The sequence below is a fragment of the Melospiza melodia genome, chromosome 6 (assembly GCF_035770615.1).
Source record: "Melospiza melodia melodia isolate bMelMel2 chromosome 6, bMelMel2.pri, whole genome shotgun sequence".
Taxonomy (NCBI): domain Eukaryota; kingdom Metazoa; phylum Chordata; class Aves; order Passeriformes; family Passerellidae; genus Melospiza; species Melospiza melodia.
This window is the reverse complement of record NC_086199.1, coordinates 56,230,108-56,242,553: the sequence shown is the minus strand read 5'-3', so window position 1 is coordinate 56,242,553 and position 12,446 is coordinate 56,230,108. Positions and strand designations below refer to the sequence as shown.

Below are 12,446 nucleotides of genomic sequence, written 5' to 3'. Positions count from 1 at the left end.
AAACAACAATATCCAAAACAACTCTGCATCAGTATTTCCCAGAACAGACAAGGGGTAGCTGGGAATGGTTCTGGAGATATCAGACATCCAAAGTCTCCCCTCTATGATGCCCTCTTCAGACCGATCAGTTTGGAAAACTTCCAGCATCAGAAAGGAACTGAATTTCTGTGGTTAAACTGTCAATGAGAAACAGCCAAGCTGGAGCAGTAATGGGACCAGTTTTCAGTTGTGCCAAAACATGGAAAGCTGCCCTGTCTCTTCCCAGGAATTCAGTGATCAACAATCCAGCTGCAGGGCACAGGGAAGATAAATCAAGTATACATTATACAATTCATCTGTCAGGCACAGTATGAAGCTACAGATATTTTCAGCCTACTTGGCTAAAATATCCTCCTTTCAGAAACACTCTGAGGCTTCACTCCTGGCAGGATAATTTTGAATTCATTTTATGGCACAAGAATACAGGGAAGGATGGAGTCAAAAGCCTTTATTAACAATGTTACCATGTTTGCTAAATTATCCATTTCAGTTCATTCCAGTGAGTTCTTCGTGGAAGCAGTGGTTTGGAGGGTTTGTTGCCCTGTTTTTGTCTTTAGGTAACCTGTGATCCTGGGCAGGCTGAGAAGACTCTGTTTGGTGGAGTTTCTGGGCATTCAGAAATAATATCTATGATAAACTGTGCCCTTAAATTACAAGGATTACAATTTCCAGGATGGCAGTGCCATCCTGGAAGAGATGGAATTGTTTGGTTGGAAGGAGGAGGATGCTGCTATGAGGAGTGAGGTGAGGACACTGGTGCCTTACTCTGCTTTTCCCTTAGATCATGATGCCTGAGTTGGCATCTCTCAAAATTGTGGCTTGGGAAGAAGGAGGGAAGTTCATTGGCCAGCGTATCATTCCCATCATCGCAATGCACCCAGGTAAATCAGGGGAAATTGCTTCAGCTTTTTGTGCCCTTCAGACCTGTCCAGTGGGAGCCATAAAGACCATACAAGCAGCCGCATACTTTGCTCCTTAATCTCCATGCCCACAGGCAGAGGAACCTTGAAATCCATCTTTTTATAGCCTTGGCTTTATCCCATGATATACAGGCTCCTCCTGTAAAGAGGAGCCTTGGGCTGCTGGAGCAGACAGGGAGGGACAGGATGCCACCAGCTCAACTTCCTCCCGTCTGTGCCCCAGGCTACCACCACGTGTGCCTGCGCAGCGAGAGCAACATGCCGCTCACCATGCCCGCCCTCTTCGTGTTCCTGGAGATCAAGGACTATGTGCCAGATGCTTGGGCAGGTAGGGAGCGCCGGAATGTGGGGGGTGTGTGTGTGTGTGCGCGCGCGCTTCTGGCCTCCTCCAAACTCTGATTCAGAAGTATTTTTCCAGCATGGGAAGCGCTTTCCTGCTGCACCCTCAATTCCTTGTCAGGGTGGGACTTGAGTTAATGCCAGCATCCTGTCACAGCCTCGTTGCCTTGGGAAGAGCGTGGAGGCTCCCACTGCAGCTGTGCCTGGCTCCCACCTGAGGTGCAGTGCAGGTGGACCAGGCTCCAGGGTGGAATGGTCAGCCCTACCCTTGTTCAGAGGCAGGGAGAGGTTTCCTTGAGAGAATAGATGACATCTCTCAGGGGCTGCAGAGAACAGGGCCTTTAGGGAGGTTTAAGGAGTGATTCTCTTCCCTACTGGAAGAGAAGGGAGGTTCTTGCTGGTACTGGGGTATCTTGGAGATACGGGAACCTTCCTCTGAGAAGGGTCAGAGCTGGATGTGACAGAAGCCTCACCAGAGGGATCAACTGTCATGACCAAACCAGAGTGCAACAGCATCAGCCACAGGAGCTCTTGTGAATACTTCTCATGTTTGCTCTCTCTCTCCCTGTGTTCAGACAAATGAACCTTATTCACTGGGGAAATCCTGAGAAATTCGATTTATCACATTTTTATTACAAAGATGAGGTTTATACAATGTTGGGCTGGAATTGGAGCAAGCAGCTGTGCAGGTGGGAAAAATCTTAACCTGGCCCTGGCTTTTGGGAGCAGAGTTCCCAAAATCACTTCACAGAGCTACACTGAACATCAGTTGTGAGCCATGGCCTTGGACTGGCACTAAGGTGAAGGAGGTTCCCTTCCTCCCTCCCTTGTGCTGTCAGGGAAACTTTGGTTACAAGCAGAGAACACAAACTATTCCTTCTTCACAGTGTCCTGCACTGGGCAGGGAAACGAGTCCATGAGTTGTTTGCTATCCAAGCCAAGCCCTGCTCTCTGTTTCCAGATCTCACTATTGCCCTCTCCAACCCCATCAAGTTCTTCAACCTGCAGGACAAGTGCTTGATGAAGCTCAAGGATACCTCAGGGGAGGTGAGTTTTTTCCAGGTTCTGTTCTCTAGAGCACCTTGCATGGATTCAGCTTGAAATAATGGAGTTTTCATTTACCTCTGATCTTTGTTTTAGAAGCCTGGCACACAGACAAACCTCTCATCTGCTGAGACTAATGGGGTGGCAGGCTCCACTAGGAAACTCAGCATTCCTCCCTCTAAGAGGTCCACAGGTAAGTTTCCAAGCATTTAAGCATGTTGGCAGTTTAATTCATTCTTCTGTACTGACACCAACATCCTTCACACGGGCTGTGTTCTGGTGAGCTCTCCTCTGTCCCTTTCCAACCTGGACATCCAAAATGGGACATTAACAGGAACTTCTTTTGGGATTTCAGGAGCAGCAGTGTTCACCAAGGATGAAGCCATGTTAGAAGTAATGCAGATGGCAGGTAACTCCTCGTGCTGGTCACCTGGGCTGAGGCCCTGCCTGTCAATTTATATTTCCACATTAAAAAGACTTGTCCCAACCCTTCCTGATGTAGCCAGCACTAAAGATAAATCCCAGGAATCTTGGGGTTCCAGGACAGGTTTCCTTCAGCACAGCTGCACTCCCTCTGCAACATGTTGTTCACCTGCTTCTGGGTGCCTGAATGCAGTGTAATGCCAATTCCTGCAAACACGAGGCCTAATTGTGCCTGAAAACTGAACTTGAAGGCACAAGTGGAAACCTGTTTCACTCAGGATCTGTTGGCAAATTACTGTTATGTACACTGCTTTTTTAGAAGTTATTCCTAAAGAAAAGGGTTTGCCAGGACAGAATATGTACCTGGGGAGAGGCATCCCAAGGTGTGGAGCAGAGGGGGCTCTGGTTTGGATGTGGTGATTGAGGCGCTTGTATTGGAGCTGTATGCTCCAGTTTCCCCACTCCAAGCCTTGGGAAAGAGCTGGCACTGTTCAGCCTTTTTATTTTGTGTTTCAGAGCCTGAGACAATCACCCTTGCTGAGCTGCAGCAGAAGAAGCGCTTCCTGAAGCTGCTCAAGAGGCAGGAGAAGGAGCTGAGGGAGCTGGAGTGGAAGGGAAGCAAACAGAGGGAGGAGCTGCTGCAGAAATACTCGGTGCTCTTTTCAGAGCTGGCCTGCTCTGGGGGCAAGAAAAGGACAATACGCACAAGGAAAACACAGAAGAAGAGGTAACCACAGCCTGGGGTCACCTTCCCAAACCAAACAAGGATCCCCAGGGAAACATGGCCTTCCCTTCTCTGCAGGAAGACGGAGCAGTGCAGGCATGTGCACATGCCTGGGTTGTTCTCACTGAGGGTGGGTGGGAAGGTTGGGATTGTGTTGTGGCGAGAAGCAGCACGGCCCCTGTTCCTGTTCTGCAGGAGCGTGACCCCAGGTGATGCTGGTACCAGTGCAAATCCTGTGAAAGCAGCAGAGAGCATCGACTGCCACTGGCTCGTGGAGCTGAGGGAGAGGCTGGAGAGGGACCTCATCCACCTTGGGGAGGAGCACCACAATTGCATCAGAAGGAAAAAAGAGCAGCATGCTACCGAGGTGAGGACTGCGAGTGTCACCTCAAAACCTGTCCTGGGACAGCCCCAAAAATCCCAAGTTATTCACTAAACTGAGCTTGGGAATGTGGGCCCAGAACATACCTGACACATGCACACACCAGGTAACTGAGAATGAAGACATGAAGCTTATTATATGTCTGCTATTTTTTAAAACAAGAGTAGCATTGCCCTGGAGCACATCATGCTCCATCTGTTCCAGCTCTTCTGATGCCTTAGCATGGAGTTAATGTGGTGTTTAGTGGTTTCACACCTTGCCAGGTGCCACCTCTTCAGAAGCCCGGGAGCTGGGGTGATCTGGGGGTGGGCTGAGGGCTCACCAGTGGCACCATCAGAGCATGTTCTGCTGTTTGACTTGGTGGAAGTCAGAGTCCAGGCGAGGGGAGTCCTGCAGGCTGAGCTCAGCCAAGGCCAGAAGGAGCCACGGTGGTGCCTGGGGACAGAGTGCAGGCCGTGGGAGGGTGGTGATGGTAAATCCAGCATATGCTATCTGTCCCAATGAAAGGGGAGTGATTCCAGGCTTGGGAGGCCTGTTCCCATTAGTGTTTTCTGAAGGAATTTGCACAGATATATCTTCAGTTCCCTGGTGCACCTTAGGCTTGACAGGCCTCTTGCAAGCTGTGTGCAACCCTGAGGGGAAGATAACACTTGGGCACTGGCTCACCTGGGAATCAGGTTTCTTACCTGGGAGAGGAGCTAGGGATGAAACCTTCCTGTCTCACAAGTGCAGTCCACTGGCACAGTGGGGCCTGCATGTACAGCTGAGCTCACTCCTGTGCCAGTGTTTGCACTGAGCCTCAGGGTTTCAGAATTTGTTGCTCCTGGAATTCAGTGCAGGGAGGTGTACAGCTGGCTTGGGTGCAACTGGATGAGGTGCAGTGTCTCATCCTGCTTTGTTCCCTTTTGGTTCTTGTGTTCATCCCTTAAACAGCAAGTTGCCAGGATCCTGGAGCTGGCCAGGGAGAAGCAGGCAGCTGAGCTGCGGGTGCTGAGGGACACATCGGAAAGGTAAATATGGCAGTGGAATCACAAACAATGCCAGGTTCTGCTCCAGGCAGCACTTTCTGCTGGATCTCACAGCTCTGCTCTGCAGCCAGGGAGGGAGAATGGTGAGAAATTGAGGCAGGGGGATGTGACAGGGGATCTCACACAATGGTATGGGGGAAGATGCCTCTTGTGATCTCCAGAACAGTGTTCCTGCCATGAGGCACCGAGCAGGATACAGTGTTCCATCTGCAGTGAGCAGCAGCCTGGAGCCACTGGTGGGGAAGGATAGGAAATACACTGCTGGTGCCTGGCTGCCACCTCTGGCTCTTACAGTCGAGACCTCACATTAATCCCTTCCAGGGACTGATGTGCTCTAAGTCAATTGAGCATCTTGGCTCCAGTATTTAAACAAACTGGCAGAATCAATTGACCGGTTTCTAGCCAGACATGTATCCATTTGTTCTTACAAGAACTTTGCCCTGAAGCTGGAATCCTCACTCATTCCTACTTCCCATTAAATGCTGTCTCAGTCTTTAGTTGCAAATTCATATAAAACTGCCTCTTTTGTGTCTGTACAAACCAGAGTCCCTTTACTCAGCTATTCAGCATATTCAGGCAAGTCTAAGGAAACAGGTGAGTAGCCAGGTAATGTTTTGCTGACAGTAGGATGTCATTAGTACAGTCACATCTCCCTGACTGGGAGAAGCTCCAGAAAGATTCCAAGATCTGCAGCAACAGGCAGTGAAATGGCAGTTCATTTCAGCAGGAATAAATATACAATAATGTGAATGGAAAACCCTGGCCATAGCCCACCAGTGCACTGGTTTTGGCACTCAGGTAAGAGATCTTCAGCTGCTGTGGATGTTCTTCATTCCCAGCTCTACAGTGGCCAAAGTGGCAAACAGGATTTTGGGAATTGTACAGGGAAACAAAAAAAAGATTGAGTCAGCCTTGTGCCACTGGATGCATCTGCATAGAGCTGTCCCCTTCTCAGTGTGCCATCTCAAACAAACGAAGTCTTTGAAAGGCCAAGAAGAACAGCCAACACTGGGGAGGAATTTGTGCACAAAAAGGAATTAAATGGGACAGCTAGGAGAACAGATGTTTGAGGGAATGTGACAGGAATGTGTAAATCATGAATGGTCTGGAAGAGGGAAGTGATTGCTCACTGTTTCTCAGTGGAAAGAAGGATGGGACATCCAGTCAATGTCTTGGGCCTGTCTGTCACGTTGTGTATAAATTAAGTGCTGTTCTTCTCACAGCAAAGAGCTGTGAAATCCAAAAGTGAAGGTAAACTCTAAAGTACAAGTGACATCATGGAACATGATACCTGTATAGATACTGGAGGAAAGATGGAAAGACTGGAAACTGGGAAGGTGGAGGAGGGAAAATTTCCTGTACATTTGTTCTATCTTACACTTGCCTTTAGCATGTGCTTCCACTGCTGGGCCAGGACATATCCTGACTCAGGACTTAAAATATCCTTGAGACTCCAGGCCTCCTGCTGCACAGTCTCCCACATTTGGTGTTTCTGGACAGGGGAACACTCCAGAAGGCTGTGGCTGGAGGACTGCTGTGCTGTCTGGGGCTGATAACCAGGCTGTATCTCCTCTCTCCTTTCCACAGCAACATTAAAGACATTAAGAAGCGGATGGAGGCAAAGAGAGTGGAGCGGGTCCAGGCCATGCTGAGGAATACCAGTGACAAGGCTGCTCAGGAGAGGTGGGGGAGTGGATGTTCCTGGGCTCTGCCCATGCAGGGTCTCCTGCTGATTTGGAAGATGAGAAAGTAGAATTTTGCATCCAGTTATTTGCCTTATGGCTCAGCCAACTCTGAGTGGTGTTTTGGTGTTTTATTTGTCCTTTGTAGCAGTACAGCAGCTTCTCTCTGTGGTAAGACAGGGTTGTTGATCACTATAGAACTGATCAGTCCTGACAAATGGGTTTTATGGAAGGAGAAGAGCTGGATTTTACAGGGTTTTATAATTTTCTTTAAAGGTTGAAGAAAGAAATTAACAATTCCCACATTCAGGAAGTGGTGCAGACAGTCAAACGGGTGAGTTCAGGGGGGTCAGGCTGCCCCCACAGCTCTGGGTTCTGCAGGGGAGGGGGTGGCCAGGGGAACTCAGTGTCCCGGGCATTTGTAACTCATGACTTGGGAACAATGGGAAAGCCAGGTGGGAGGAAAGACACCTCAAGGACCCCAGCTCTGCCCTTTGAAGACCCAGTGCCAGTCCATGTCTGGCTGTGAGTGTCAGCATTTGAGTCCATTTGTCCATCTGTGTCCAGCTGTGTCTGTGTCCATTTGTGTGTAGCTGTGCCTGATTGTCTGTGGGTGAGTACAGGTATCCCTGTGTCTGTGTGTGTCCAGGTGTCTGTCCTTATGCAAGTGTGTGTATCCATGTATCTCTGTGTGTATCCTCCTGTATGTCTGCATCCCTGTCCCTATGTCCCACATGCCCATGTGCACTCAGCCTGCCAGGCTGTCGTGGTATCCCTACATCCAGGCTGCTGCTCCTGGCCCACCCTGCTAGGCTGAGCTTGGGATATCCAAAGCCCTTGCTTATAAAACTGGAAATTGAGGGGGATTAATTTATTCTTTTTAAAGATGACAGAGAAGACTGGCAGGTTCCAGCAGAAACTGGAGGAGAAGCAGGCAGCAAATCTTCAGTCCATCAAGGAGAGAGAAAGCCAGGTAAGAATAATGTTTAGGGTCAGGGCTGTTCCTTGGCACAAGAAGTCCAAACCCCAGAGAATCAATCTTGATGGCTGCTCTCAGCCCACCCATTCCCAGGGGGTGAGAAAGTGGATGAGAGAACAAACACAGACCCCAGAAGGACTAACAGCTCATCCCAGAGCTCCTGCTCTCTCTGCTTGACTCCAGTGTGTGGGAATGACTTGATTCTCCATTTGCAGCTCCAGCAGCAGGTACGGGTGGAATATGAGGAGAAGTTGAGAGCTCTGAACATGGAGGTTCAGGAGATGGTGAAGAACTACACCAAAGCCAGCTTTCCTGGAGAGCCACAGACTGGGAAGGAAGCAGGTCAGAGCATTCCTGAGGGAGAACAAGGCTCTACAGATCAACTGGAAGCAAATATCCCAGTGGCAGAGGTGTCCAGGCTTACACTGGCAATGACTGAGCCCTCGGGAGCTGCAATGGATGTGGAGATAGAAGAGAGCATATTCTGAGATGAGGCCCTTCCTTACTGCTCACTGCAAGAAGTTATACGGTGAAGTAACAACCAGCTTCACAAACTACTGCCATCCCTTTCTGTTCTGGGGAGCTCCTGAAATCCTTCAGGACTGTACCACATTATTCCAGATATCTGGAAGCAGTCTGGAGAGCTCACCCTTCAGAGTACTGCACTTTCTGTGTTCCCCAGCCTGAGCTCTGAGGTATTTAAGCAGTGGGAAAGGGCCTGTGCCTGCAGACCAACGCTCCCTGTTGGCATCTCAGCAGCAGCTACAGGAATATTTACTTTGCATTCAGAACAGTTTTTAGAGTCAGTTCCCTCATCATTCCTCACATCCATCTTTTCACATCAGTCCAGCTCCTCCTAACACCTTCCACACGGTTCAATGAAACAGCAATAAACAAACCTAAACACTGATACAAAGAGACACCACAGGTGGGGATAGGGGTGAGAAATGGGCTCAGTCACAGCAAAGCACACCATGCTGTGTGTCCTACAGGAGAACAGTTACACCGAAGCTGCATTAATAAACAATTACAAATGCTGCTAGAAAACAAACCAAACCCCAGGTCAAGCAGGTATGAGACAGCATGTTCCGAGCCTAGTCTGAACACTCAACAAGAGTCCACCTCTCCCCTGTGGTGTCACCAGAGTACTGGAATTATGGATTGTACATTTCTGAGCTATTTATTTTCTAAAAAAAAATAAAACATAGCAGTTCTTAAACAAGGGGTCACTTGTTACTTAGCTGCAGTTAGTGTGTGTGTGTCCATCTCCACGTGTGTGTCCAGGTGTCTCTGTAGCTGTATCCACGTGCCTGTGTTCATATGTGTGTCTATGTGTCTAGGTATGTACGTGTACGTCTGCATGTGTCCATTTGTGTGTTTGTGTGTCTGGTGTCTGTCCATTTGTGTCTGTATGTCCACATGTGTGTGTGTGTGATCCATGTCTCAGTGTGGGACTGTGTGTGTGTCCACATGTCTGTCTGCGTCCATCTATCCAGTTGTGTCCCTGTGTATTCTCTGTGCCTGAGTGTGTGTTTGTGTCTGTCTTTGTATCCACGCATCTCTATGTGTCCATGTCTGTCTGTCTGTCCATGTCTGCAAGCATGTGGGTGTGTCTGCATGTCTGTGTCTCTGTAGCCAGGTATGTGTGTCAATCTTTGCATCTGTCTTCTGTGTGTCTGTCCATGTCCCCATGTCTCACATCTGTCTATTCATGTCAATGTCACAGTGTCTGGGCCTGTGTGGCTGTGTCCATGTGTGTGTCCCTGTGTGCCCATGTGGGTGTGTCTCTCTGTTCCATGTGTGTCTGTGTGCACGTATCTGTCTGCGAGTCTGTGTGGCTGTCTGTCCACCTGTCTCTGTGGTGTTTTGAGGCCCTTCCTCATCAGAGAACAAAGATCCCAGCAAGGTCTAACTGCAGCCAGGGAGCAGTTGGAGATTTTACCTTAAATCCAGAGAGGCAGCACTGGCAGTTCTAAGGTGGAGCACAGGGGCACTGAGCCCTGCATCCTACACCAGTGTGTCACCAGCTTTGGCCACTCAAACCCCTCCAGAGGAGCTTCTTAGAGGTTATTTTAAAGGAAAATTTGTCCCATCTCTCCCTGGGGGGAACCCAGACACCAATGTCAGACCAGAACATGGGCACAGGGTGGCCCCTTTTCCACATACTGCCAAAGTTTCAGGGCTAGTTTTTTTTCCCTCAAAGCATCTCTGGTAATGAATCCTGCAGAATAAACCTGAGTCACAGAGAGACGCAGGGAAAGCCAGCACACAACAGCAGGGCCGGGGCTTGCAGGTTTTCCTTCCTCCAGGATCACACCCTAAAGATTCTGTTGCACAGGGACAGTGGCAGGCAGGACATGCTCTGTCCCTTCACACAGCATATGACAGGACAAACACTCCAAGTCAGGCTGGCCAGGTTCACTCTCACAGACTGCTCCTACCAACAGCACCAGCACAAGCTGTGACACTGGACAGCACCACTGCAGTCTCCTTCCCTCCATCCTGCCACAATTCCCAAACAGTTTCACTTTCCAGCTTGGAGACCTCTAATTCCTGCCTTGCTTCAACTGCCCCCCCCCCCCCCCCCAGGAGCCATTTGAGAGCCAGCAGAACCCATTGCTCTGCCCTCCTCAAGCTGAGCTCCTCTGTCCCTTCCCCATGCAGAGCATCAGTGCCCCCACAGCTCTGAACAGCACAAACCCAGAGGCCAAAGCAAGGCCTGACACAGCACTGGAGCAAAATGTTCTGCAGGGGGTTCCTTGAGGCATGGGCATTTCAAAATTGACCAGAGCTCAGCTGGACTATGACACAGGGAACTTCAGCACAGAGAATTTGTGGCATTAATGCCCACTGATGTTTGAAACCTGAGCAAGGAAACCCACCACAACAACTTGTGCCCTCCCACAACCCCAGCACAGTTTCTGCACTGCAACCCTTCTGTTATGGAACCCAACACTGGCACAGGGGATTAATGCCAAATTTCATCAAAAACAGCTGTAATCTTTTACACAGATTTCACCTCAGTGCTAAATAACACCTTCTAAATGTACTTTTCAGTGTGCACCAGAAGCATCACTAAAAGCAAAGCCAGGGCTCCCATGAAGCACAGACCACACTCTGCATCACCCCCTTTCTCCCCAGGGTGCCTCTGAGCCTGTGTGCCGTGCTGCCTCCAACACCTCCCTGCCTGTCTGCACAAAATGGGGGAAAGTTCTGCAAGATGGGAAATGGACAAACAAATAAATAATAAAGAATAATAAATAAAGGCACTAAACCAAATGTTACTGCAAGGGTTCCTGAGCACATCTTGAACCCGACCATCCCTCCAGCAGCACAATTGAGTCACACCATGGTTGGTTACTCACAGACTCCAGAAGGGAGAGGCCATCTGATTTTCCAGCACTGTTTCTTCCCACGGGATTCAGACATCCTTGAGGATTCCTTCCTGTGCAACCCTGCACATGTTTTCACTTACCTGCCAAGCACAGGGCAATGTGGTATTTTGCTCAGACAGGCCTCCCATCAGGCCTGTCATTACACACAGAACTCCAGTTCAATGGCAATTGAGACAGTAACATCTAGTCAGACACTGAACACCAGCAGATTCAGGTACGATCTCTGATCCTTTCCAAATTTTCATCTTTTAAATTGAATATTTTAGATCTCATCCTGCGCCCAAAATATTTAAGTGAGGCCAACCTTTGTACTAAATAATTAAAAATTAGATAATGAGGATGTCTAAAGCAGAGGAGGACTCCAACCCCAGCAAGGGACACAAACAGGAGACACTGTACCTAAATGACCCCAGTCCTTTTTACCTCCATAGCAAAGGTACTGCTGATGTGCCTAAGGCATTCAGAGAAGGAGCTGCTGCACAGTATCTATTCCGTTTTAGAGATACTCTCACTGCCCCACGTGTATCTCACATGTCAAGATTCCCTGAGATTATCTAGATTATTACTTGTTATCCCATTTATAACCTGGTCAGGGCATAGCCAGCAGCTCTCCCCAGCCTGCAGGGGAAGGGTGGCACTTGTGTCAAACAGTGTCTCAAACCAAACTGAACAATGTCAAATTCAGGAACCTCATTTGAACCAGGGTCCTTCTGTTGCCACTGGTTAAAAAACAGGGGCCTCTACACAAAGATTTGTTTGGTTCCAAAAGAAATGGGATTATAAGCTGCTGCATCCAACATCAGAGGCCTGTTGGAGGGAGACAGGCACCATTATAGATAAACCAGTGCAACTGGGATGTGACAGCACTGACAGACTCCCTGTTTGATTCAGCAAATTGTTCATATAAATACCATGTGCCATCTTCAAAGGCCTCCGGGATGCTGATTGCCAGTGCTATGCCAGCAAGGAAAAAGGCTCTATACCAGCAAAGCTGACAGGAAGGAAAATAAAAGGGAAGGATTCAGGGGAAACATGACATAGAACAGCAGCAAACCCTGCGACACGAGTGCACCCTTGTAGAAAAGGAAAGCTACTCAGAGAAAACAGCATCTCTGAGCATAATTACCCACTGAGTAGGCTCTGGGCTCGTCAGAGTAGAGGCTGCACCTCATTGTACAATCAGATGTCACCAAGCATACATGAAATCCCGACCTGAACACTACTGCAATACAAATTCCAAACCTGCTCTGCATCCTCATTCTCCTGCCTGGCTGCCTGGTTCCTGGGGAAGGAGCTGTCGGCCCTGGAGACGGAGCTTCAATCTCTCAGCTAATCTAGATTTATCTTAGGATTTATGTTTGATTCCACACTCATCTAAGTAATGGAGCAGTTAATTGGTGCTGGGCCGTGCATGAACTGCAAAGAGAGAAACATAAGAAGCAGGAATTTAATTCTACACTGCACAGGAAGATGGATCCTTTCTGCATTCCT

At 48.9% G+C, this 12,446-nt stretch overlaps 1 protein-coding gene across 3 annotated transcripts in view; it reads left to right on the top strand.

Moving 5' to 3' along the window:
• PLCB2 (phospholipase C beta 2) overlaps window positions 1–8,782 on the top strand; it is a 40,128-nt gene extending 31,346 nt beyond the window's left edge. For all 3 annotated transcript variants that reach the window (XM_063158412.1, XM_063158413.1, XM_063158411.1), the window contains 12 exons: window positions 821–920; window positions 1,183–1,287; window positions 2,260–2,345; window positions 2,439–2,535; window positions 2,698–2,751; window positions 3,282–3,492; window positions 3,685–3,856; window positions 4,805–4,881; window positions 6,487–6,582; window positions 6,858–6,915; window positions 7,468–7,554; window positions 7,776–8,782. In XM_063158412.1, coding sequence (XP_063014482.1) covers window positions 821–920; window positions 1,183–1,287; window positions 2,260–2,345; window positions 2,439–2,535; window positions 2,698–2,751; window positions 3,282–3,492; window positions 3,685–3,856; window positions 4,805–4,881; window positions 6,487–6,582; window positions 6,858–6,915; window positions 7,468–7,554; window positions 7,776–8,048 — 1,416 coding nt within the window. In that variant the 3' untranslated portion in view covers window positions 8,049–8,782. The remainder of the gene's footprint in view (window positions 1–820; window positions 921–1,182; window positions 1,288–2,259; window positions 2,346–2,438; window positions 2,536–2,697; window positions 2,752–3,281; window positions 3,493–3,684; window positions 3,857–4,804; window positions 4,882–6,486; window positions 6,583–6,857; window positions 6,916–7,467; window positions 7,555–7,775) is intronic.
• Window positions 8,783–12,446: the final 3,664 nt, after the last annotated feature.